This window comes from Empidonax traillii, unplaced genomic scaffold (genome assembly GCF_003031625.1).
Source record: "Empidonax traillii isolate 1590-97213 ecotype Southwest subspecies unplaced genomic scaffold, ASM303162v1 scaffold426:size1138770, whole genome shotgun sequence".
Classification (NCBI taxonomy): domain Eukaryota; kingdom Metazoa; phylum Chordata; class Aves; order Passeriformes; family Tyrannidae; genus Empidonax; species Empidonax traillii.
In genome coordinates this window covers 63,194-87,794 of record NW_020955619.1, presented here as the reverse complement: position 1 = coordinate 87,794, position 24,601 = coordinate 63,194, and the positions used below count along the sequence as shown (strand labels likewise).

General features: G+C 58.4%; 2 protein-coding genes across 4 annotated transcripts; one reads left to right on the top strand and one right to left on the bottom strand.

Moving 5' to 3' along the window:
* Nucleotides 1-2,817: 2,817 nt before the first annotated feature.
* Nucleotides 2,818-5,262, top strand: PHETA1 (PH domain containing endocytic trafficking adaptor 1). Its single transcript, XM_027894404.1, has 2 exons — nt 2,818-2,978; nt 3,491-5,262. The coding sequence occupies exon 2, from the start codon at nt 3,502-3,504 to the stop codon at nt 4,246-4,248; it is 747 nt and encodes a 248-aa protein (XP_027750205.1). The 5' UTR covers nt 2,818-2,978; nt 3,491-3,501; the 3' UTR covers nt 4,249-5,262.
* Nucleotides 5,263-6,126: 864 nt separating this feature from the next.
* On the bottom strand, nt 6,127-22,987 carry CUX2 (cut like homeobox 2). 3 transcript variants are annotated; one of them, XM_027894401.1, is made up of 19 exons: nt 22,755-22,987; nt 18,195-18,332; nt 17,937-18,033; nt 17,051-17,127; nt 16,902-16,968; nt 16,628-16,676; nt 15,871-15,975; nt 15,138-15,329; nt 14,967-15,025; nt 14,763-14,811; nt 14,564-14,663; nt 13,716-14,342; nt 12,654-12,755; nt 11,254-12,029; nt 10,665-10,824; nt 9,965-10,234; nt 9,569-9,757; nt 9,190-9,463; nt 6,127-8,708 (listed from the first exon to the last, which is right to left on the bottom strand). In XM_027894401.1, exons 6-19 carry the CDS (start codon nt 16,658-16,660, stop codon nt 8,045-8,047), a joined length of 3,600 nt encoding a protein of 1,199 aa, XP_027750202.1. In that variant the 5' UTR covers nt 16,661-16,676; nt 16,902-16,968; nt 17,051-17,127; nt 17,937-18,033; nt 18,195-18,332; nt 22,755-22,987; the 3' UTR covers nt 6,127-8,044. The 3 variants fall into 3 exon arrangements, with proteins under 3 accessions (XP_027750202.1, XP_027750204.1, XP_027750201.1); XM_027894403.1 differs by having other exon boundaries at nt 14,564-14,811; nt 22,755-22,851; XM_027894400.1 differs by lacking the exon at nt 22,755-22,987 and adding an exon at nt 22,489-22,668 and having other exon boundaries at nt 14,564-14,811; nt 15,138-15,332.
* Between the last annotated feature and the right edge of the window lie 1,614 nt (nt 22,988-24,601).

Below are 24,601 nucleotides of genomic sequence, written 5' to 3'. Positions count from 1 at the left end.
GGTACATCTGCATTTCTACAGTTGGGATGTGATGGGTTTCAGGTGAGCTCTGCCATTCCACAATGAGATGAATGTTCCCCCCAGCCCGCTGAGAGACGCTCTGGGGGTGACTTCTGGAAGTGCTTGGCTGTGGGTATCTGTGCTGAGCTGGCAATGCCTCCCGAAAATCTTAGCCTGGCTTTTATGTGCCCATTCAGAGGGCTGTGTGGGGATGGAGGTGGTAATGGAGAGTGTGATTGAGAGGTGATGGGGTGATTATGGGCTTGGTGGTGACGGGGAGGAGGGTCAGGGTGGTGCTGGAGGTCGCAGTGGGGGAGGTGATGGGCTGGGTAGTGATAGTGGGTGATGGAGGGGGTGATGGGGGCTGCCCCCGGGCTGGGTGCCCCATCTTCCCCACCGAGCCCCGCAGTGCTCCCGCCGCCGTGGCCGGGCTCCCGCCGCCCTCTCCCGGCCCTTCGCAGCGCTGCAGCCGCCGCCTCCGGCCCTTCCCCACCCGGCTCCTCCTGCCACGACTTGTTCGCCTTGAACCCCAGAGCACGGCTTGGGGTCCACCTGGGGTCCCCGGGGACCATTCGCTGCCCGTCACGATGGATACCTGCACTCCTCCTCCCCCGTGTGCACCGGGCATCCAGCAGCCCCTTGGGGCCCCCTGGCACCCCAAGATTTCCAGCTCTGGGGGTGACTCAGAGCTCCCGCTCACCTCGCTGAGCCGTCCAGCACCCGCCGCTGCGTAACCACACCAAGTCACCGGTCATGGGAGCAGCAGGAAGCAGAGGCCAAGGGCACCCCACGGCCAGAAATGCTCCTGGCACCCCCTGGCCTCCTTTCAGACCCCTTTCTTCTCCCTTTTCCCTGCTGTCGGGCAAGCTCAGCATGGGAATTCGTTTTCCCATCTTTCTCATCAAGCCTAGGCAGGGGAAACTGAGGCGCAGGCTCTGGGTGCCTTGCTGGGACAACAGGGAAAATATGGAGCTGCTCAGAAGGGGAAGTGCTGGAGCTTGTGCAGCAACACGCGACTGTCCCAAGGGAGACTCAGCCGGAAGCAAGAACCCACAGGGGAATTTTGTAGGTGCTTTTTGAGGAATTAGGACGATTGTCCAAAGCAGCTTCCACGGGGCTCCTTAGGAAGTAGCTGGAGGAGGAGGAACAACCATTGGAATAACCTCTGCTGAAGTGGCTGGTGGGGCTGCAAGAAGTAAATGTGGTTTTGGAGTCCCAGGAAAGAAAAGTAGAGCTGGGAGCACAGTTGCCTTTTTCCAATTACCCCAGCTGCTCTAATATAGATATTGCTTCTCCCCACGGTCCTTCCCCTTCTAATCTTGCTAAGTGAAAAGGCATCTCTCAGCAAGGCAGGGAGATAAGTGGTGCAGAGACCTGAGACTTCCCACCAGCGACCTTGAACAGAGCTGCTGTGCTCAGGAGGGAAGATAAAGCCCTGATGGTTTTAGTGCTGGTTTAAATCCCTTTTAATAGCCTGAAAGTGAAAGTCTGCAGGTGATAGGGAAAACCCTTGGTGAACTGAAAGCCTTTGACACAAGCAGAAGATTGCAAACCCCTGAGCAGCTGTGTAGGGAGGTGGGGGCATTTGAGGGGAGAGTGGTGAGGAACACAACCTGTGGCAGAGGTCACCAACAGCAGGGTTTCTGGGATGGGGACCTGTAAAATGGTCGCCAGCGGCAGGATTGCTAAAATATACACATGGCCATGGAGCAGAGCAGGAGGATGAAGAAACTGGAGGAAAGGGACAGTGATAAGGAGAGCAAATCCTTGACTCTGGTGTTTACTGGGACGTGGTAAGGACAGCAGCACTGCCAAGGTGGTTCTCGGGTTGGTGACACTTTCAGCCTGGAAGGCCAACCAAGAGCAGAAGTCAGACTGGAGGTTTCTCCCAGCCAGAAGGTTTATGGTTGTCCTGGGACATGGGTACCAGCAACGGGAGATCCAGCCCTGGCCCCAGCACTCGGCACGGCTGGACTCGCTCACCCCTGGCCCGGATGGGGCAAGTGCTGGCCACCCCTCCGAGGGTGCATCGGCGGCTCCAGCGCCTTGTGGTGCCCGTGGGCAGGAAGGAGCAAGGGGGCTGTGGGTTGCACAACACCCAGCAGCTTCAGTGCCCAGCTCATCACTCCCTGCTCCTTGTGCCAGCTGTCACCTGCCACCGGATGCCATCCAGCCCACTCACTTCCTCTACACTAAGGCACCCTCGCTTGGCTTTGGCCCAGCTTCTCCCAAGGATATGTTTGGAAGCTCTGGAGAGTAGACAGGACTTGAAGCCTGGTCCCCCTGAAGCATCTCCCACCCACGCAGGACCCTGCCCTGCTGCCTTCACCTCCAACCCTCCTTGTGGATTTGCACCGTCCAGCTCATCCACTGACCTCTGCTGTTCCCTGTCAGGTGCTCCTGGGATTTCAATTCTTTGCCCCAAAATCTGATAAAAAATTCAATGTGCAGCCACTCTCAGCACTAAACACCTGGGCTTCCCACCCATGAGCATACACACATGTACACTCTGTGTACGTCCATGTGTATATCCATGCCTACATTCCACAGGTACATCCATGCATACATCCCTGGATGTGCCTCTCCCCCGCACACCTCGATACGTGCATTCCTCTATCCCGCATTCCTCTATCTCTCCCCTTTGCGCGGAACTGTGACCGGCCGAGGGTCGAGCCAGGATCTCCCAGCCCCGGGGCCGGGCTCCGGAGCGGTTTTCCAGCTCCTCCTCCCGCCCGCGGGCCGCGCGGGGCAGCGGAGATGGGCGGTGGAGGAGGCGGGCGGGAGCAGCGCTCCGCCCGGGGGCCGGGCCGGGCCGGCGGGAGCCGAGGACAAAGGTGACCGTGCGGGAGCAGGAGAGGGGCCTCAAAGCCCCTTTGCACCGTCCGACCTCGGGTCCAGCGCTCCCACGGCCGCCACGGCCACCCGCGCCTCGCTGATGCTGGTGACCGCCGGAGAGCCGAGGTAGAGGCAGAGTCCAGGTGGGTGGAAAGCCTGGCACGGCGAGGCCACGGGAGATCAGGGGACAAGGGGAGCGGTGGCCTCGCCCGGGTGACAGGGTTCATGGTCACGGCTCTCTGGAGCCGCAGCCGGATCCGCGGCGCCGGCCGAAACCCTCCCTGCGCGCCGTGGGGAGGAGCGGAGCCACACGGCAAACACGGCGCCGGCGGGAAGGTCACCTGTGCCAGGTGACGTGGGCACCGGGGCAAGGCCTGCCTGGGGCTCCTCTGCGGGAAAACACTCTAGTGGGGAGGGAAACCTCCTCCCCAGCGAGCCCCAAGCAGCCACAGCCCACCCAGCGCTCGCTGGACACACCACCTTGGCTGGGGGCGGTGTTATCCCAAGTATCCCAGGGTTGTTTATTCACCACCTCCACTTCCTGGTCGTCGGGTCTGGCGCCACCGGGAACAAAAAGCCGATGGTTTATTCCCATGCGATTAAGGCGCAGCCGCCCCGCGTGCGGGCGGGCGCTGAGTATCCTCTGTCCCCGCAGGGCGCGGAGCCATGAAGCTGAACGAGCGGAGCCTGGCCTTCTATGCCACCTGCGACTCCCCGGCCGACAACTCCGGCTTCCTCTACAAGCGCGGCGAGCGGCACACGGCGTATCACCGCCGCTGGTTCGTGCTCAAGGGCAACATGCTCTTCTACTTTGAGGAGCGGGAGAGCCGGGAGCCGGTGGGCGTCATCGTGCTGGAGGGCTGCAACGTGGAGCTCTGCGATTCAGCTGAGAGTTTTGCCTTCGCCATCCGCTTCGGCGGCAACAAATCCCGCACCTACGTGCTGGCGGCCGAGAGCCAGGCGGCCATGGAGTCGTGGGTGAAGTCGCTGTCCCGAGCCAGCTTCGACTACATGCGGCTGGTGGTGCGGGAGCTGGAGAAGCAGCTGGAGGAGATGCGCTGGGGGCCGGCTGGCGGATGTGGGGCCTCCCGGGAGCATCCCGGCTCCTGGAAGCTGAAGCAGTGCCCAGAGCGGCTGCTGGCTCTGCCCGCCATCCTGCCGAAGGAAAACGGCTGCGCGGTGTGGAACAACGCCTTGGGAGTGGGCCAGCCACCGGACACCTCTGGCTGTGGTGGGAACGATGACGAGGGGACCCCGCGGCCACCACCGCTGCCACCGCGCAGGCGGATGTTGAACGGCGAGGCCGCGGTGGAGAGCCCATCCACCTTCTGCCAGCTCCACGAGCGGTACAGCCAGGAGGTGGCCCGGCTGCGGCAGGACTGGCAGGAGAAGCAGCGTGGCCCCCGGCCCTGAGCATTGGGCAAGCCCTGGGAACCCACAAGGACCTGTGGCAGGGTGGAGGTGGTCATTCTTGGTGCTGCCCCTCCTCGTCCTGGGATGTGCAGCCTTGTCTGTGGTGGTGATGGACACCTTGATGGTGCCAGTGAGGGCCCAGCATCAAGTGCTGCTCCATGATGATGAAATGGGCATCTCAGGCCAGGCAAGGGTGTACCCTCCAGTCACACCCAGATGTGGCTGCAGGGTGGCCCACTCAGGACAAGCAAGCAATGAACCCCTCACTGATGCCTCCTGGGAATCGACTCTTGCTCTGGGTCTGGTGGGACCTACTGATGCTCTTGCAGTGTGATCATGCATTGACAATACTTTGGGAGGAGGATTTTGATGGGATCTCGCCTGCCTGAGCGCCTGTGTGGGTGTTTCACAGATGGAGAGCCTGCTACCGACTTCCCCTCCCTGCCCAACACAAGGCTGAGGTCAGCTGAGCTCCGCCAGATCCCTCTGCTCCAGCAGGATGTGGTTTGAAATGAAAATATCAGTGAGTGCAGCCCTTCCTTAGCGGCGGCAGCAGCAACGCACACTCCGGCTGTCGGGGGGGCTGGTGGCACCCGGCCCCGGGTGTTATGGGGCCACTGCTGCTTGCAACCCCTCCTCTGAATTCGGGGGGGTCAGACCCCAGGGGAATGCAGCAGCTGCGGGCACTGCCTTGCTTGTGGATATTTTGGGACAGCACAACATCCCTGTGCCAGTTCACTAAGGGGAAGCATCGCTCACAGTGGCCAATGGGAATGTGTGTGTCAGCAGCGGAGTGTGAGGGATGATTCATGTGCCGAAGCTGGTGTCTCATACCAGTGTTTCTCTCTTATTTCCTCAAGAGACACTCAGGCCGCTGACCTGGAGGTGGGGTGACCCACGCTGGGTCGGGGGGAGTAGCCAGGGGGCCCCAGCTTTGGGCTGGGTGGCTCCGACTCCCTTTGCCGCCCTGGGACAGGCACAAGATTTTGCTGCAATAAAAGTTTCAGAAATTCCCTCCTGGCCCTGATTCTTGTTTGTGCCTTTAAACCCCTGGGGAAGAGGGTCCAGGTGGGAATTAATCCTCTGTTTTAGTCTCTGTCTTGTCCCCACCATGAGAGTGGGACTGGTCAGGGACTGTGTCACCCAAGGGGGCACGGCACCCAGCCACATGTTTTGGCGTTTGGAGCAGTGCCAAGGGCAGCCGGGGTGCAGCTGCACCCGCAGCCCCCAGATGGTTGATGTGGCCTCGTCCTTCCCAGCAGAGGAAGATTCTAGTTTCCATGGCAGCTGGCCCAGCTTCTTCAGACGTTCAAATATTCATTAAAAATAAGTCCTTCCCAACATGTTATCCGACAAACAAGCTTAAACAGATAGGCAACATATGGATTTCCTAATTCATCAGACACAAACAGCCCTGCCTCGTGTTGGAGCTGCCGACTTGCCTCTGCTCCAAAGAAGAGCCGTGCTGGGGTGTGGTGCCACTGGCAATGCCAGGTTGGATGGGGCTTTGGGCAACCTGATCTAGTGGAAGGTGTCCCTGCCCATGGTAGAGGGTTGGAATGAGTCCCTTCCAACCCAAAGCATTGAATGATATAATTTTATGATAAACCAAGCTGAAACTCATGAGCTACCCCTTGGAGCAGGAACAAACCTGCAGCAGGAATGGGCACAGGAATTTCATGGGGAAGGATTGCACCCTGAACTGGACTAGCCCCATTTGTCACCCTATTTTTTACCCCCCAATCACTGGGATATGTTTATGGTCATAACCCCAAAGCAAAACTGTGACTTCCAAGGGTGCCAACACCAGGCACTGGGTGAAGCTGAATAGAACTCCCATCCCACCACCTCTGGACAAAACACACCCCAAGGCCAGAGTCGTATCCAACTTCTGTATTTAGTGGCTCTTTACAGAACTTGTTCCTTCCAAAATTGTTTAAAACAAAGTTCATCGATCTCATAGAAACTTTTGAAGTACAGAACATGAGCCTAACAAAAACGTGACCGGTATGTCCCGCTGGCTTTCATACAACAGGATTGCCATGTTCAGGACTATCCTAAGTGCTTCCTCAAATCCACTAAAGCTCCCGCTAGCACACGACGGAGAAGGCAGTCAATGGTTGCACCTCGACCCTCCTCAGCGTGGTGGCAGGGAAAAGAGCGGCCGTGGGCACGTTGGGGCAGGGCAGGTGGGCAGGGAAAGCCGTGCCCTTGCTGAGGCGCCTTCAGCATTGCTCATCCACCACCACCCGAATATAAAAATACCTTCTATTCTGATAAAAATGTTTACAGTGGAAAATCAGTCAATGCATAGCCTGGGAGCCTGGCAGGGAGCCCTCCCAGCGGCGCAGGCCTTGGTGGGCGATGGCAGGGACAGGGCAGGGCAGCCCAGCACGGACCACCCTGAATTGTTTAAAGGCATTGCGTCAGCAAAGCCGGCTGGAGGTGGTGGTGTCGGGGAGGGGACAGGGAGCATGCCAGGATGGTGCCACCACTGAGCTGATCCTGCACAGGATCAGCCCTGGAAAGCCAAAGCTCAACAGTGCTTTGCCCAGTTCAGGGCTGAGCTTGCCCAATTCAGGCAGGTGAGACATCCTAGGGCTCATCCTGGCACCACCAACAGCCACTGCCTCGGACACAGCTGCGGGAAGGGGATGCTCCTCTTGCCCGGGTGCTCTCCCTAAAAAAAGTGCTTCAGCCACAAGAGCTGGCTGTGATGCTGGAGCAGCCCTGAGCAGAGCAGGACTCGTGAATTCTGGGTGCTCACCCCAAGCACTGCTGCCCCAGGGAGGCTCCACCTCTTTTCCTTTTTCAAAGGGACTTCGGCAGAGCACGGGGAACTGGGATGGGATGGATATCCATCCCCAGCAAGCCGGTGCCATCCCTGAGCATCACACCCAGGTACCTCTTCCCACCTCGCTCCCAAAATCCCAAGCACAGTTTGCTTTCTTTGCCTTTGCCTCATTTTCTCTCTTCCCCGGGGAGCTGCCGTGAGCCGCACCGCGCCGCAGGGGAGCTGCCACCGGTCGCCAGCTGGAGGAAGCGCGAGGGACGGCGTTGGGACCATGCTACATCTTGTTCCAGGAGGCTATTGCAGACATCTCTACAACATATACAACCGCACGGGACATTCTGTGTTACAAAGGCTTCCAAAAACATAAACCACCAGAACTAAATACATACTCGATGGCGTCGGGGGGTCGCTTTAGAGTCTTCAGGGACTAGGACGCAGTCTCTGGCTGGGGCAGAAGCGATGCAGTGTCTTACAGACAGGGGTGGAAACTGCAAAAGTTTCTTAAATTTGGTCAGTCTCATAGTGCTTCTTGATGGCTTTGCTCAAAAAGTCTTTTCTGTGGGTTGGTTTTCGTTTGGTTTTTTTTTTTTTGTTTGTTTGTTTATTTGTATTTAATCTCATCCAGTGGCAAACTACAAGACTTCAGTGTACATTTAATGACACGACTGCTACATCATCTTGATTTTATAGCTATCTTTAATATCAAAGCAGCTTAAGCTGTTAATAAATTCCAAAGTATCCTTTTATTAAAATATCTAAAAGAGGTCTATAAATATTTTTGTTTTGTTTTGTTTTTCTTTTCTAAAATTGTTCCCAGTTTTTCACATTTAAAACAAAGCCAGGGAGTGGCTTCATAGAGGGAACGGGGGGAGGGTCCCCCCTTTCTCCACGGGCGCTCCCCTCCGTGGCGCCGGCGTCGCCTCTCGGTGCACACTGCATTTATCAAAATATATATATATATGTGGCTGTGTATATATATATTTAGGGCGGCGGGGGCAGGGCTCAGAACTCCCACTCGAGGGCCTCCTCGCGGTTGGCAGCCCGCTCCAGGCGGTGGATGATGTTGTTGAGGTTGGCCATCTTCTCGTGGCGCCGCTGGACGCTGGTGCTGAGCCGGGGGCCGGGAGCTGGTGGGAGCGCCGGTGAGACCGGCCCGGCGGAGGATGGTCCCGGCGAGGCTGAGCCGGTGAGGCCGGGTGAGGAAGCTGCCGAGGGTGATGTCGGGGAGACCTCCAAGCTGCAACGGGATGACCCCGCAGAGGACTGGGAGCTGTCGGGGTGCGGCGGTGGCAGCGCTGAGGGTCCCCCGGCGGTGGCACCGACACGGCCTCCCCGCCGCGGGAGGCTGCCGGCGCTGGGGGCGGCGGCGTGGGGGGCTGCACCCCGCTCCTCCTGGGGAGGTCCCGTCCCCTCGGCCGGCCCGGCCGGGCTGTGTGAGTCCCGCCGGCGGCTCCAGCCGCCCGTGTCCCCCTGCTCCTCCTTCACCTTCACGGGCGCAGCAGCACAGGGGTGCTCGCCCCCCACAAACACGGGTTTACGATCCTCGGCGTCCGAGTCGGGGCTGTGGGGGGCCTGGCGCCCGGGGATGGCCGTCCCACCACTCTGCTCTGGGTCTGTGTCGTTGTCCTGAGCGCCCTCCACCAGCATCTCCCGGCGCATCCGTGACCTGCCGGGGCACAACAAAGGAGGGTCGGCGACCTCCACCCATCGCCTGTGTCGTGGGCAGTGTGTGTCTTGAAAGAGCATCTCCAGCCAGAAAAACGGGAGGTGTCCACCTACAATACTGCCTAAGGATGAAGACTGTGCTGCTGGGCTGCTGTGGGGATGGATCCTGTGCTCCAGGAGCCTCCAGAAGGCTTTTTCTCACCCTATATGGAGCTCCTGCTCGAGTGAACAGGTGGACATGAGCATGGACACTGCTTTAGATGCTCAACACGACTCAAGGTGGTCAACACTCTTGAATACCCACCAGCCAGGGCACATGCAGCATTTTGGCTACAATCCCACACCTGGGGACCTCCAGTGACCACCTGTGGGTCTGCACTTCCCATCTAGGGAAGAAAGGCTGGGAAGGCTGGAAGAGGAGCAGTGGCATGACCTTGGTGGCACAGCACCATTAGAAGACCGAAGCCCAGGAGTGCCCGTACCTGTAATTGTGGAACCAGTTGATGACAGTGTTGGTCTTGAGGTTGAGCTGGAAGGAGAGCAGCTCGATGGTCTGCTGGGAGGGGTAGGGCTCCAGCTGGTAGGCTTTCTTCAGGGCTTCCTTCTCCTCCGGGGCCAGCACCACCCGTGGCTTCTTGATCTGGAGGAGGCTGAGGTCCTGTGGTGGCACGCTGGGGCTGGCACACTCGGAGCGGGCGCTGGGGGACTCGCTGTCCGAGCCGGCGCTCATCAGCCCGTACCGGCGCTTCAGGTAGGCTGCAGGAGAGGACACCCAGCTGCGCACCGCTCGCCCCCCGACCCAGGACCCCGCACCCGGCCAGCACCCCGACCCCAGCAAGGCCATGTCACCCCAACCCTCACCTTTCTTCTCCAGCTTCTTCATGTCGCGCAGCTTCTCCACGTTGTGGGGGTCGTTGAGCCAGAGCTGCATCCGGACGAAGGGCTCCCTCCCCTTCAGGCTCAGCTTGTGCCACGGCTTGGGCCTGGAGAGGAGATCGGACACCGAGCCCTGCGTCAGGCCCAGGATGCTCTCCCCAAACAGCCGCTGGCCTGGCGGAGGAGAAGCACAGGTGGTTAGAGGGGGTAGAGCGGCGGGGTGGGCTCTACAGTCCCCCTGTGGAGTGGATACACCCTATTGCCCAGCCAGCATCCTCCCAGAATCGCCTTGGGGGGCTTGCATCTACGGGAATTGGGGTGCTGGATTCATGCAGCCTCACCAGCAGCTCCCGAAAACCCAGGCGGAGAAAGGGCCCGCACCTAGATTGTTGTCCGTCAAGACCTCCTTGACCTTCTTGGTGATGGAGTAGGTGTCCAGCTCAGGGGACATGGCGACAATCTCCTGGATGCCCACGGGTCCCTGGCTGTTGGGATATGTTTTCCCACCCAGCGTGGGCGTTGACCGGCTCTCGGGCTGCTGGTTTTCCTTGCTGCTCTCCAGGGCCAGGGTGAGGGGCTCCTGGCAGCCCTTGTCGTGCTCGGTGGGGCTGGGGGGCGGCGAGGGGGATGGCTGGGGCTCCGCCGGGCTGGCTGTGTGACACCGGGGACAGGGGTCAGGGGGACAGTGGGAGGGACAGCACAGGAACCCAGCAGGAGCAGGAAGGTTATTCTAGGGGACGCCTCTGGCTCTGCCCTCCAGTGGCTATGGCAAAGCAGGAGGTGTCAGTGGAATAATTCAAGAGAGAAAACGACACTAACATAAAAAAAATCATTACTGTTTTATGCCAGGCACAAAGCCAAAGATTTTTTACGTGGCTTTCATTTTTTTTTGTTTTAAATTAAGGAGGCTGGAGATGAAAGGATCAGGGTGTGGGTGCTGGAGGTAGCAGGGACAGCTCCTCTAGGAGCTGAGGTGGGAGCAGGACAAACATCCCGGATGCAGAGGATGGACACAGAAGGGCTAGGGACACTGATAGCACATGGGGACCACTGAGAGAGGGGAGACAGCGGTGTCACTTACCCTGTGATGGTGTGGGCTGCTGGCTGATGCCCTGGCCCAGCTGGTCGGTCAGCCAGAGCTGCATGCGGATGAAGGGCTCCCGACCCTTCTGTGTCAGCTTGCTCCACGGCTTGGGCCGCGACAGCATGTCACTCACGCTGCCCTGGGACAGTCCCAGCACCTAGGGCACCACGCACATGTCACCCACTGAAGGTCCCCCCAGCACTGGGATGCTGCCTGTCCTCTGTCCCCGTGTAAAGGGAGGGCAATTTGGTTGTCACCCGCTGCCACCCGCTGCCCCATGGCACATCTGGACCCCTTGTCCCCAGCCACGGATGTTGATGGTGGGATACCCAGTGGGATGGGAGGGTAGTCCAATCAGGTCTCTGCACAGGGACTGGGCATTCCTGGTGGGAAGTGCTACCAGCCAGTTAGTGGTGACCACTGGGAGATTGTTTGGGGTTGGGTCAGACCCTGAGGGCTCAGCATCGTCGCAGGGGAAACACACTGCGGGGAAGGGGGATCCTGGAAGGAGCTGATGAAGGCCACCAACGAGTCTTGAGCCCTGAGTTGTGGAGGGGACATTGGACCCCCCTCTCCAGGTTGGTACCTTCTCCCCGAAGATCCTCTGGCAGATGCCATTCTTGGCCAGCTTCTCCTTGACCTGCCGGGTCAGCTCCAGCGTGTCCACCTCCCTGTACATGTACATCTCGTACTGCTCCGGCGTCAGCGGTGGCACGGTGGGCTTCAGGGTCCGTGGCACGTACGTGGGATAGTAGGAGAGACGCCCACCGGCCGCCGGCTCCACACCGGCTCCCTCTGCCTTCATCTCCGACAGCCGGTGGGGCTCCTCGTCCGCCGGCGGCAGCTCGTCCTCGTTGGTGCCGCCCTCGCTGGGCTCACCCCGCGGCCAGCCCCGGCCATTGGCCATGCTGGAGTAGCTCGAGGAGGAGGAGGAGAGCGAAGGCGACACAGAGGTGTAGGGGCGGCTGAGCAGGCTCCGCTCGGACGCCCAGTGCTGGTCGAAGTAGGAGCCGGCGTCGCCGATCTCCGACTTCACCTTCCGGATGATGCTCTGGACGAAGGCAGCGGGAGAGAGGACGGCCAGGGGGGTCTGCGGGGGGCCGGGGCTGGCCCCGCTCCCCTCCTCCTGCTTCACGTAGGCGGGGGTGACGTTCTGGCTGACGGTGGCCAGCGTGGAGCGCTCGGCGGGTGGCGGGTCGGCTGGGCGCCCGCTGCCCCCTGACTCCATGTCCAGCAGCGCCTGCTGCTGCGCCTGCATCTCCCGCCGTGCCTGCTCCAGGATGCTCTTGATGGCGTCCTCCGAGCTGCTGCCGCCCGCCCCGTTGGCCACAGCCTGCGACGCTGACAGCGCCTTGGGTTCCCCTGCAGAGAAAAGGGGTGAGGGGAGCCCTGAGGACGAGTTGTTCACCGTGTGGCAGTAATTCAAAACACAGGAGGAAAAGGGATTTATCCCAGTCTGGTTTGGATGTGGGCGCAGAGCAGGACCAGCAGCACCCACAACTCAAAGCCAGCTTCTTTTTTGATGATTGCAAAATAAATCCCATTACCAATGACACGACAGACAAACATATTTGTTTTCCCTGTCTGTTTTTCCACTGTTCCCATCTAATTTAATTCTCCAGGATTCTGCTTTCTCAGCAGACTACCTGTTTTAATGTGCTTCATTTCTTGTAATTGACTGCGAGCGCAGCTGCTTTAATGATTCTTTGTGCCAGATGGATTGTGCATCCTCATTTAATCATCTGTTTTGGGGCAGGGGGGAGGAAAAGTGCATCCAAAGTTTCCGAAAGCCCAGATATGAACACTGTGCATGGGGACTCTTCCATCCCTGATGGTATTTATTTCTTTCCACCGTGCCCCAAAAATTCTCTGTGGATGCCAGAGTGTGAATGCCCCCTAAAAAGGCCATTTTTGGAGTGGGATCCACAGCCACACAGCACTCAGGGGCTCAGCCACCCCCTGGGGTCACCCCACGCCAGCACCTACCTCCCTTCTGCGACTCGATCTCCTTCTTTGCCTGCTCCAGGATGCTTTTGATGGCGTCGTCGGAGCCGGTCTCCGGTGTCCTGATCCGTGGTGTGATGCTACCTGATCAAAGAGGCAGGATAACAGCTTTGTCACCGGTGCTGGTTTTACAAGCTCCACTTGTATGTCAGGAAGTATTTACTGCTCCTCATGTTCAGTTATTTTTAGGGATGCTGGTTTGAAGACAAATGTCACTCCCGATTAGTCGCTACCGGAGCCCCGGGAGCGCCGGGAGCTGTGGCTGGCAGCTCCTGCCTCTGGCACGGCACCTCCCACCACCTTGCTCATCCCATCCAAGGGCACCTGCTCCACACTGGCAGCTAGGGTGCTGAGCAGAGACATGGGCAGGGGGACCACATCCTCATCCCTGGCACTGTGCCCTCCTGGTTGTGCAGGTGAAGGGTTAATGGTGGATAGGATCCAGGGGATAAATCGGAGCCTTTCAGGCTGAAACCAGCAGATTCATGGGCCATGGACATGCACTGTCCAGTCCTGGTACCATCACCACTTCAGTGACCAGCTGCCACCTCTGAGAGGGCGCCAGCAGTCGTTGTCCCTGGAGCCAGAAGCCACCATTCCGTGGCAGTGCCAACACCCACCGAGGTCCCACAGCACTAAAACTTCATTATTTTAACAAAATATTCCCGAGCACATTGATTCATACAGCACGGAACAGCCTAATGAATAATTAAATGGCACTTGTCAGAATAAATGAGTAAAGCACGTCCAGGGACGCAGCTTCCACAGCGATGGGTTGTTGTTAATTGCTGCTGTTTGCCAGGGCTCGTCCCAACCGGCAGCCGGCTCCATCCCACTGAGGACAATACCAGAGTGACCCTGGTGGGAGCAACGTCTGTGCCCATCTTGCCAGCACATCATGGGTCGGTGAGCACCCCTGCCATGGCATGGGGCACCCCAGGGTGCTGCCGGGGTGAAGTGGGGCGCGCTAGGAGGGGATCCCATGGCACCTCTTGCAGCATCCTGGGGCAGGACCTGTCGGCCGGGGCCACCCCAACCACTCACCTCTCTGGCGCACCTGGATAGTCCTCAGGGCCAGCACGTTCTGCTCGTCGGAGAGGAACTGCTTCATCTTGATGAACGGCTCCTTGCCCTTCACCGTCAGCTTGTGCCAGGGCTTGGGCCGCGCCAGGATCTCGCTGACGGAGCCCTGCGACAGCCCCAGCACGTAGTGCCCAAAGACCCGCTGCCCGATGTTGTGCTTCAGCAGCTGCTCCTTCACCTGGAAGGCGATTTCAGCCGTGTCCAGCTGCTCCTCCTCGGCGGAGCTGCCGGCGCTGCCCTCGGAGGGCTCGGCAGGCGGGCTGGCGGCGTTCGTGGTGGGCGTAGGGTGCACGGTGCTGCTTTTGGCCCCGAAGAAGGAGGAGGGGAAGGGTCCCCCGGCAGTGCTCTCGCTCTTGTAGGTGGGCAGGGGGAGGTGGGGGGCCTTGGGCTCCCCCGACAGCCGCTCACCCCCCGGGAAGGGGGACAATGAGAAAGTCCGGGGACCATCGGGAGCCCCGCCGGGGCCGGGCAGCGGTGGGAGGGGAGTGGGGGACGAGGGTTCATCGCTCGGGGCGTGATGGGGGGATGGGTAAGGCTGCTCCATGCCCAGAGAATCCTTCCCCGACTCATCTTCGGAGTGATCCTCCTCTAGAGAGGAATGAGAGAGGGAAACGCACTAGAGTCCCCTGGCAACAGTCCCAGCACAGCCCCTCAGCTTCGCCAGGTGACATCCCACCACTGTTCTCCTCCCACCCCACCACTGGCTCCAGGTTCCTTCCTGCAGTCAGCACAGCATGTGTCCCCACTGCCCACACTCCCAGAGATGCTCCCACTAGGACTGAGGATGCCGTGGAACCCGGGGGCCCTACCAGTGTTGGCCAGCAGGCTGGGCTTCTCCAGCAGGTACTTCTGGGAGGGGTAGAAAGCCTCCTTCCCCAGCAGCAGGGCCTCCTCTGCCTTCGATATGCTCTGCAAGGAGCCAAGCCGAGATGGGAACGGGCGGCGGAGGCACCGGCGGCAGGGCTGGCACAGCCCGGCCAGTGCGTCGGCACGCACCGTGGCACTTGCCTGGGGAAGGCTGCAGCCAGCAGAGGCCACCTTCATCGCCTTCAGGATGCTGGGAGGGAGACAAGGGGGTGACTCGGTGGCCGTGGTGCTTTGCTGCCGGCAAGCTGCCAAGTGTTACGGCTGCTGGAGCGTTGCCGTGGGTGCCGGCGGCGCTGCGCCAGCTGGGATACAGGCAAGCAGCCATGGATGCCACCCAAACCATACCTCAGCTCTGTTTTGATCTCCTCGTAGTCTGCCTGCGCCTGCAGCTTCTCCTCCAGCTTCTGCAGAGGAGCAGAGGAGGGGAGTCCTCACAGCCAGCTCCTGGTGCACACCCGGCACAGCCGGACCCGCGTTGCCCCATCCCCAGCAAGCCCCAAACCCCCGCGGGCGCACCTCGATGGCTTCGTTCTTGGCAGCCAACTGCCCCTCCAGCTCGGCGATCTGGTTGGCAGAGGACTCCTCCAGCTCCTGCAGTGAGCTCTGGAGGTGCTGGACGTCCTTCAGGAGCCGAAGGATCTCCCGGTCCTTGGCAGCCAGAGCTGCCTCCAGCCTCGACCCTGAGCACATGGAATAGTTCACTTTGTCCTGCTGGGAGAAGGGACACTGTCAGCTCCCAGCCACCCAACATGAGGACAGGGGCCACCCTGCCCCTGAGTGGCAAGCAGTCTCAGAGCTCAGCCCTACAGGATGGGGACCTGGGTGATGGAGCATTCAGGAGGGACAGACCCTTCCTCTGCCCTTAAAGGTCTCCCACGTGCATCTGGGTGCTATTGGGAGGGCACGTCCTCCTCCCCGTGGGCAGCTGGAGGGCATGACCAGTATCACCACCTCAGGGTGGAAACATGCCTTGGGCATTCTGAGCTTGCTCCCCAATGTGACTGGGTGCTCCTGAACACAAAAAGAAGCTCCCAAGTACAATGGGGTGGTCCTGAACACGTTAGGGTGCGCCTGGCTTCTGTGGGGTGCTCTTAGCTATGATAAGGTGCTCCCAAAAGCAATGGGATGCTCCTGGCTGCGACAGTTGCTCCCAGCTCTGAGGGATGCTCCAGGTTTGATGGGGTACTGCTGGCCCTGAGGGGTGCTCCTGGCCCCAAGGGGTGCTCCTGGCCCCGAGGGGTGCTCTCACCCCAGTGGTGCCCGTCGGGGAGCAGCAGGCCAGGCGGAGGGAGCTGTTGACGGCCGCCAGCTGCTCCCGCAGACTCTCCACTTCCCTCTGCGCCGCCTCTGCTCGCTGCAGGAGAACAGAAAGGCCATCAGACCATGCACTTGTGGCTCATCCCACCTCATACCGAGCAGAGAGAGTCCCCATCCCAAGCATTCTGCTCCTACCACCATAAGCTCCCCTTCATGTATTTAAGCTTCCTGCATCCTCATGTGGTTCCTGATCCCAATCCCTGGGCCCTGTCTGCAGGCCATCTCCAGGACACTGCCTTTTTCCACCCAACAGGCTGTTTTTATTTTACATGTAAATTGCTCTTTAAGCCTCTTTTATTATCCACCTGCATTTATTTGTACCTAGATCTTCAGAATTAAATACAACTAATTAAGAGGAATGGACAAGACCAGGATTAATTACACCAGAATCCAGTGCTGTGTGTGTTGTGCCCTAAAACACCTGGGAGAGGTTGGAGGTGACAAATGGAGCCTGGCAGGAGCTCAAACACAGCAGTGACCCCCAACATGGGGCAGGGGATCCCAGCAGGGGAAGGAAACCTGAGGTCCCCTTTGTAGGGGTCCCCAGTCCTGGCACCTGGCAACCCATTGTCATTTTTGGGGACAGACATCCAGCCCACACAGATGCTCTGGGTGCTGTGGTGGGTGCAGCACCCTGGGCTCTGCAGGGGCAACCCCATCAGCTCTCAGAAAATCAGCTCCTGGCTCACCTGGTTGGCTTTCTCAAGGTTGGTCATGATCATGGCGACTTCGTCTGCCCTGCGAGGAGAAAGCAAGAGGCATCAGCGGGTGCGGAGGCACAGACACAGCCCAGGGCCTGGGCAGGAGCTTAGGGATAAGGACCCCACAACTAAGGATAATCCTGCACTGGTTTAAAGTATCTCAGCTCCTCAAGCCATTTTGGAGCACCATGGGGATGTCCCAGTGCTGCCACGGGCAGCTTGGATCAGCCTTGGACGTGACCTGGCACCGCCGGCAACTCACTTGGATGCCGCTTCCTCGTCGTATTTACACCGCAGCTCCAGCAGCTCCGTCTGCGTGGCCTTCAGCGCTGGGAGGGGGAAGAGGAGGGTGAGCTGTGGGGCAGGGGTTTGGACCCTCACAGTCAGTAGCCCCCATCCTGGCCCCCCTACCTGAGTGGAGCACTTTGATCTTCTCCTCTGCCTCCCCCAGCCGAGCGGCCAAAGTGACCTGTGCTTCCTGGAGCCCTCTGTGAGAGACGGGCATGAGGGATGTGCCGGGGGCACTGCAGCTGTGCCAACCCCACAGCCCCCCAAAATCACACAGAGACCCCTCACTGCATCTGCTCCCTGACCTCATCACTCACTGAAGCCAGAAAAGACCCACCACTGGATACCAAGACACATTCAAGCTGTGTTACCCCCTGATGTTAAGGGGTTTATTGCCCCAGGTCTAAAAAAAACTCACTTTGGGCTGAAAATTGTCCCTGATCCCTGTGGCTGAAACCCCTCAGAGGGGCGGATGACAGCCCACCCCTCACCTGTAATTAACTGGAGGAGGGGGAAGCAATCAGGGAAAGTTATTCTGCATTATTTATAGCCCGCACTTGCCAGGAACTTACTCGCAGAGATCTGCAATTTAGGGTTTAAAGATTCCTCATTTGTTTCCCGACGCAGCATGTTAAGGAATAACAATGAAGGCACCGAGAAAGCCGGGGGCCTCCAAATTAAAAGGTCATTTAATGAGGTTCATCCGGAGACCTGGGCTTAAGCCATTTGTCTGAGCAAAGCCACGTGTCATGGAGACAGCACATGGGGATGGCAGGAGGGACCTGCCCTGGCTCTGCCCCAAAACCACCTGGGACTGGGGGTGGATGGTCAGACACTGAGAGTGTCTGAGGTGGTGTATCAGTTTCTGGGAAGGATCTGACCACTCCCAACCTGAAGGGAAAGGAGCAAATGGAAGGATAGATGGATGGACACCCCCATGCAGGAGCGGGGACAGAGCCCCATGTTCCCACAGTGCCCCGAAACGACCCCTTTCCCGGTACTCACGTACTTTTGCTTCTCTGCCTCATTTCTCTGCACCGAGGTCTTTGTGCTCGGTGCTCTGCCGTCGAGGCCGTCGGCTGCCGGTGACGTCCCCTCCCTGCGCTCTGCGGGGGGACACGTGTCACACGGCTGCGGAGGGGACGGCAGCGGTGGCCACTGAGGACCACGGGCTGCTGAGGACCAGATCCTGGCCCTGAGACCCACCCTGCATCCCAGGGGTGCTCAGAGGCATGGGGGGGAGCCCAGCTGGGGACCACAGCGGTACCTTTGGTGCTGCCGACCTCCGTGTGCTTCTTCCAGGGGCGGCCGAGATCCTTCAGGGGAGGCGGGTTGGGCTCGAGGCGCTGGAGCTGCTGCAGCCGGTCCTCCAGGCTCCGGGCAGCCTCCAGCACAGGAGCGGGGTCTGCGGGATGTGGGATGCAGGGTGAGCAGCAGAGATGCCCACCACCAGCCCGGGCACCCACTGCCCACCCTCCTGATCACCCAGCCCCGGGCAGCCGCTCTCCACGCCCCACTTAAAACAACCTACAGCGTGCCAGGTGCCGTGGGGACATCCCTGCGTCCTGCCTTTCCAGGTACCACGGGGGATACCCCTGGGTCCTGCCTTTCCAGGTGCCACCGGGATACCCCTTGGTCCTGCCTTTCCAGTTGCCTTGGGCACACCCCTGGCTCCTGCCATTCACTGCCAGCCCCGAGGCACCCAAGGACGGGTAGGGGCCATGGGGGCATCTCTGGTGCCACCGGCACGGCCTGTTTGGGCACAGACAATGGTGGTTTGTGCCGAGGTAAGCAGGTGCATCCGGAGCCGTCCGTCTTCCCTCTGTCAGCATTACACCATCATTAGCTGGTGTCTGCTCAGCGGGGTGTGCCATTATGTCTCCCAGGGCTGATGTAATTATACATTGACATAATTAACCCAGCAAGCCCATTAAGCAGGCCAGCTAAAAATTCATCTATAATTATTTGTTGTGTGCATGCTAATGAGTCCATCTGCACTGCCATTGTACAACATGAACAAATTAATTTACAAGTCTGGATTTTTTAATAAGTTCAAGAAAATGCCTCCTATTGAGCCAGGTTAATATAGGTTTGGGGTTTGGGGTTGGGTTTTTTTTTATGTTTTGAAGAAAAGAAGAGGTAGGAAAAGAGATCTGAACTCTCCAGGGTCAAAAAGTTAGACAAACAGGCAAGTGGGATGGAGTTGGGTGAGCTACTGTACGGCACGGGCGCATGGCAGGCATCCAAGGGTAAAAGATAATAACTCTGATGGAAAAAAAATCCAACCCTTGGCTTTCTCCACTTGGAACAGGACACAGAGCAGCAGCTCTGCTGCTCAGTGAATCCCTGGCTGAGATGGAGGTGGTGTGGGATAAAGGGCCTGGCACTACTGATGGCATGCTATGGGATTCATGGCATCAACTGCACCAAGTGACTTTGAGGTGAACCTGCCCAAAAGACAACCACCATGGATGGATGTTCTTTGAAAACGAGTGACTTGGAGACATGTGCCCACCAAATGGGGTTTGGGGGTCTCTCTGATGCAGTGCTGCCTCCCCATCGCAGAGCACCTCAGCTGTGGGGTGCAGGACCCCAACAACAGCACCCAGCATGCGGCATCCCTTCAGGACCAGGGACTGCCAGACCCCATGTGTTAATGCCAAAAGCATCCTTCTCCACAGGGAATGTTCTCCCTTCTTTCTGCTGGGCATCAGAGAGGCCCCACGGGTGGATAGAATAAGAGGTTTGTGCCCAGATTCTGGCTGTGGGGTCCAGAAGCAAATGCTGAAATTTGGAACAGCAGCAGCTGGGACCCTCCTGGGATGCTCATGGCATCCTTCGGCTCATGGCATTCCTCAGCTCAGCATCCCACAGGCTGGTTTCCCACCCAAGGATGCAGGACCACACCACCAAAGGAGGTTGTGGTGATGTGGCACAGCCTGAACCGCACTGGCTGCTCCCAGAGCCATTAATAACACCCGTAAGTACCCGAGCAGAGATAACGACGCGGGTAATTAAACCGTGTGCTCCAGGGGCTGCAGGGGTTGGGGTTCCCCTCCGTGCTCCCCAGCCCTGGAGGTGTTGGCAGGAGGCTCAGTGACAGCCTGCAGATGCCTCTGTGGGGATAAACACCAGGCCAGTGAACAAACCCTCCTGCTGCGGGGCTGCAGGGAGGATACACTCAACACCAAGCACATCATCTGCCATGGATGCCACGTACTTCCATCACACTCCCAGCCACACAGGAGCTCAGGACACTGCCAACAGTGCAGTGGACAGTTCCTTCCTCCATGGATCACATCCCCCACTGGGACAGGTTAGACCTGACACTGCTGTAGTGGTGACTCACCGCTGGCACAGATGGGTGATGGGTGACATGGGAGACACATCTGCCCAAACAGGACCCTGGGGCACCACACACTCCAGGGCCACGGTGTGGCATCACCCACCAGTGGCCCAGCCAGCTCCTGTGGGAAGCAGTGTGGCCCTGCCCAGCACACTTACCTATCTATCCATACCCTCACCTCCCATATATATGTATTTTTTAAAAATTATATATCTCGAACAAATAAATAAATAAAAAATATATATACAAAAATAAGTGCTGCCACTAGCTGGCGTCATTGGCCATCCTTTGGTGGCACCGGCAGTGCTGCAGCAGGATCACAGAATCACAGAATATCCTGAGTTGGAATGGACCACAAGGATCACCCAACCCAACTCCTGGCCCCTGCCCCAACAATCCCTCCCTGTCCCTGAGAGTATTGTCCAAATGCTCCTGGAGCTCTGGCAGCCTTGGGGCTGTGACCATTCCCTGGGGAGCCTGGTCAGTGCCCGACCACACTCTGGGGGAAGAAAACCTTTTATATTTAACCTTTGCCTGAGATCCAACCCGACCCTCCCCTGACACAGCTCCAGACATTCCCTGGGTCCTGCTGCTGCTCACAAAGAGCAGAGATCGGTGCCTGCTCCCCCACTGCCCCTCCTGAGCAAGCTGTGGTTTGGGATGAGGTCTTCCCTCAGTCTCCTCCAGCTGAATAAACCGAGTGCCCTCAGCCACTGCTCACGTGGCTTCTCCTCCAGGCCCTTCCCCATCTCCATGGCCCTCCTTTGGACGCTCTCGAACAGTGACAGGGAGTGGACAGAGGTGTCCCCTCCTGTCCCCAAGGGGAGTGGGGTTGGGGATCTTTCCCTGAGCTAGAAGGGCTCTCTCTGTGGGCGCTGGAGCCGCTTGAGGCTCCTGTGTGACGACAGGATGGGACAGGAGGAGTTCTGGGTGCTCATCACCTTCTCTGAGCAGGCACAGCTCCAGGGAGCATCTGTATCCCAGGGGATCACCAGCTCATCCCTGTGCCAGGGCCACTTGACTCAGCTTTGGGTGAAGGTCAGGGGGTGAGGGGTGACATCTGCTCCATGCTGCTGCCTGGCTTCAAGAGGAGCACGGGGCACCCGTGGTGCACCCACGGGACACCCATGGTGCATCCACGGTACCTCCACAGTGCTGTCACCTCTTCCATCAGGGCAGCATCTTCTCCACCACCCCATCTCAACCTGCTCAAACACATCCAGCAGCGCCCTGCGAATCCCTCCACGAGTCAAAGTAGGCCTTAAATCAAATCATCCCCAACAACAATGACATTAATTATGCTTTTAACACATTTTACTGCTTCCCCCCCTTCCCTTCACGCCACATCTGTGTGAACAATATCCAAAAGATTTACGGTTTTCTCCCGTAATTACAGACACACAGCCAGCTCACTTATCAAAATACTTGCTGAGCAATCAGGCTCTGTTACAGTCTCTGCCAGAGATTTGTGTTGACAGCAGCCATTCAAAGCAAAAAATGTCGAATCAGGACTTATGTGGCGCTTGGAAAGTGTTCCACAAAGAGTTCGCCTGTCGAGAGACACGCGGACACAGAACAGACAGGGATGAACCGCGGGCGGGAGGATTTGGGGAGCAGGAGGGAAGCAAGAGATGTTGCTGTGGAGAACAGAGAGAGGAGAAGACAAGGAAGAGGAGAAGAAGGAAGAGTGCAGAGACCACAGGGAAGCAGTTCTGGGGTGTGCATGCGTGTGCATCCGTGTGCAGGCGTGTGTGAGCAGGAGGAGTGCGGTGGGAGAGCGCGGGGAGGTGGGGAGGGAAGATAACTGGGTTCTGGAAACCGAGCTGACATTTGGTTCTTGTAGCACAGGAGAAAATTTAATGAGGACAAAAATATGTCTCCCTAATTCCCCTAAGAAATCATTAAAACATTTTGTTATTCCTAAATGTCTGGAAAATGAATTAGTGGCCCTGCAGGAGCCTTTTCCGTGCATCTTCAGCCGTTTGCAGCTCTCTGTCCCCGCCGCGCCGGGGGACGCTCCGTGCCTGGCACAAACAAACCCGCACAAAGTGGGGAGCAGCAGGAGGGGGGTCCAAGCCCCTCACTTGTCCCTGGCACCAGCTCTGCCAACACAAACCTCAGGGCTGCCCCGTGCCTCAGTTTCCCCCTCCCAAGACTTCAAGCAACGGCTTCAAGGCCATCCCCGTGGCTCGTGCTGGCGCTTGGGTTAACTTACCATCAAAAAGACAACTGGGAATAGCCGCAGTGTTACTACACGGGCTGAGCAAATGTATTCCTTTCCTAATGTCAAGATGCATTTGGCTCAGGGGCTGAAACACAGCGATGGCAAAAGCTGCTTCCTCTCCTCTCTTCGGCTGGTATCTCCAGAGCACCATGCGCCGGCCACGCCGGGGACGGGTGCCGCGGTCCTCGCTGGCTCCTCTCGGCACCGGCGCCGGCGCGCGACTCGTTAGGCAGCCAGGTCGCCACCGCGCTGCTTACCTGGAGCTTCCAGCAACTGCTTGTAAACGCTCAGGAAAGCCGTCTCAGCCTCCTTGCTTCTCTTACTAAGTGCAATCACCTGCAGGGAGACGGATAAACGGGTCAGGGATGGGCTCAGAGGAAGGAACCGGCTCTGCCGAGCCAACGGGACCGGTGCCACCAGCACCGGCACATGGGTGTCCCCCCCAACCCGGCACGGCTCCGTGTCCCCTCCGTGCCCTGTGCAGCCGCTCGCTGCCTTTGGCTAAACTCCTCATGCCGCTGCCATGTCACGTCGCCCTAAATCATTGATGTGCTCTGAGTAAATGAAAATTATAATTTAATGTCGGCGCTTAAATAAGAAATAAAGAAGCCCGGCCATTGTTGTGCTTGCCGGGCTGGATCCGGTACACGGCCCTCCCCAGCCACCCTCCCAGTACGGTGCTGTGGGTGCAAGTGATGCTCACACTGGGACTGGGATATCTCCTCTTGCTCCTGCCCCTGTCCCCCTCGGCTGTTGGGGTGCTGGTGACTCTCACACCAGCCTGGTGGTGGGGGGATGGCACAGCACAGCCCTAATAACCCAACAACATATTAATCTGCTGTGTGTTCCCATCCAACATTTATGAGCATGAATCATTTACTCCCTTTAATTTTTCAAGGCACAATGACACCTCGGGGCAGGGGCTGCTGCCCACTGGGTCCCCTTGTTACCCCTTCCATCCAGGATGGGGCACCGGTGGGATGCACAGACCTCTGTGTCCCTACTGCCTGGGCACAGGCGTGGGGGATGGAGGTGACCCATTCCCAGATGGAAAATGTCCAGTTGGTGTCAAACTGGGTGGAGGAAAAGGTGCCCACCCAGCAGACACACAACAGTGGAACAGTCAATTAAACCGCTCTTAAGCCACTGATGGGCTAATTACGAAACAAAGCCTGAACTTTGTGCCTTAGCCCAGTGGCAGCTCCCACACTGGAGCATCTTTTCCCTCCTCCATGCCAGTGGAGTTCCCAGCTCGCCCCGCCAGCCCAGACTGCCATTGCTTGTCATTCCAACCCAAAGCAAACGGCTCATTTGTAATCCAGCAGCCACCTGAGCAAACCGCCTTCTCCTCCCGAGCTTGCAGGCACTGGAGCACAAAGATCATTTTTCTATTGTTAAAATTGTATAAGCCGGGCTTTTTATAGCGGCTCGTACACAAACCTACTTTCTCAGCGCCGCGTTTCCAGCAGAGGAGGAATCTGGGGGCTTTTCTCCGGTGTTCTGCAAAAATGCTTGGCTTCAGGGTGCTTTAAAATAATAATAATAACGTGGGCAAGGGAGGAGGAAGGCAGAGAGGAGCTGGCGGGAGGCACAGCCCGCGTGGTGGAGCAGGACAGCTCTGTGCCCGCCAGATTTGCCCATGGCACGTGGCATTGAGGTGGCACAGGGAGCCCTGATGGGGGTGGCTGTAAGGATGTGGAGACACCACGGTGCTCATGGCATCAGTCCTGGGTGACCTACACTTCCAAAACTCTTTGGACTTTACAAGTGAGTGGCACAGCCCATGGGCACAGCTCTGCCAGGGGGGATGCCTGGATCTGCCCGAGCTGCTCTGAAGAGCTTCATATCCCCTGAGACAGCATCAACCAAAGGGTGCAGAGCAAAGATCCAGCCCAAATGTTCCCCATTCCCTCTCCATGACCTGTGCCTGCTCCCTGGGCATCCCTAACCCATGCCAGGGGTCAGGAGATGGCCCAAACTCCAAATCAAGCGACCATTTCACCAGCCCAGTTCCTTTCCCATCCCCCTGCCCTGGGCTCCAGCTCAGGTCGGCACATTCCAGCCCATGTTGGTGCCAGGGCATCACCAGTGTGGGCAATCAGCA

Excerpts from the sequence above, each read along its gene's own strand:
- PHETA1 (XM_027894404.1), top strand. The coding sequence starts at position 3,502 with ATGAAGCTGAACGAGCGGAGCCTGGCCTTCTATGCCACCTGCGACTCC.
- CUX2 (XM_027894400.1), bottom strand. The coding sequence starts at position 22,648 with ATGGTGCTCTGGAGATACCAGCCGAAGAGAGGAGAGGAAGCAGCTTTT. Across the intron at positions 15,976-16,627 it reads ACCTTGAGAAAGCCAACCAG|CGAGCAGAGGCGGCGCAGAG; the intron begins GTGAGCCAGGAG and ends GTTCTCCTGCAG. Across the intron at positions 15,333-15,870 it reads CCCCGACGGGCACCACTGGG|CAGGACAAAGTGAACTATTC; the intron begins GTGAGAGCACCC and ends CCCTTCTCCCAG.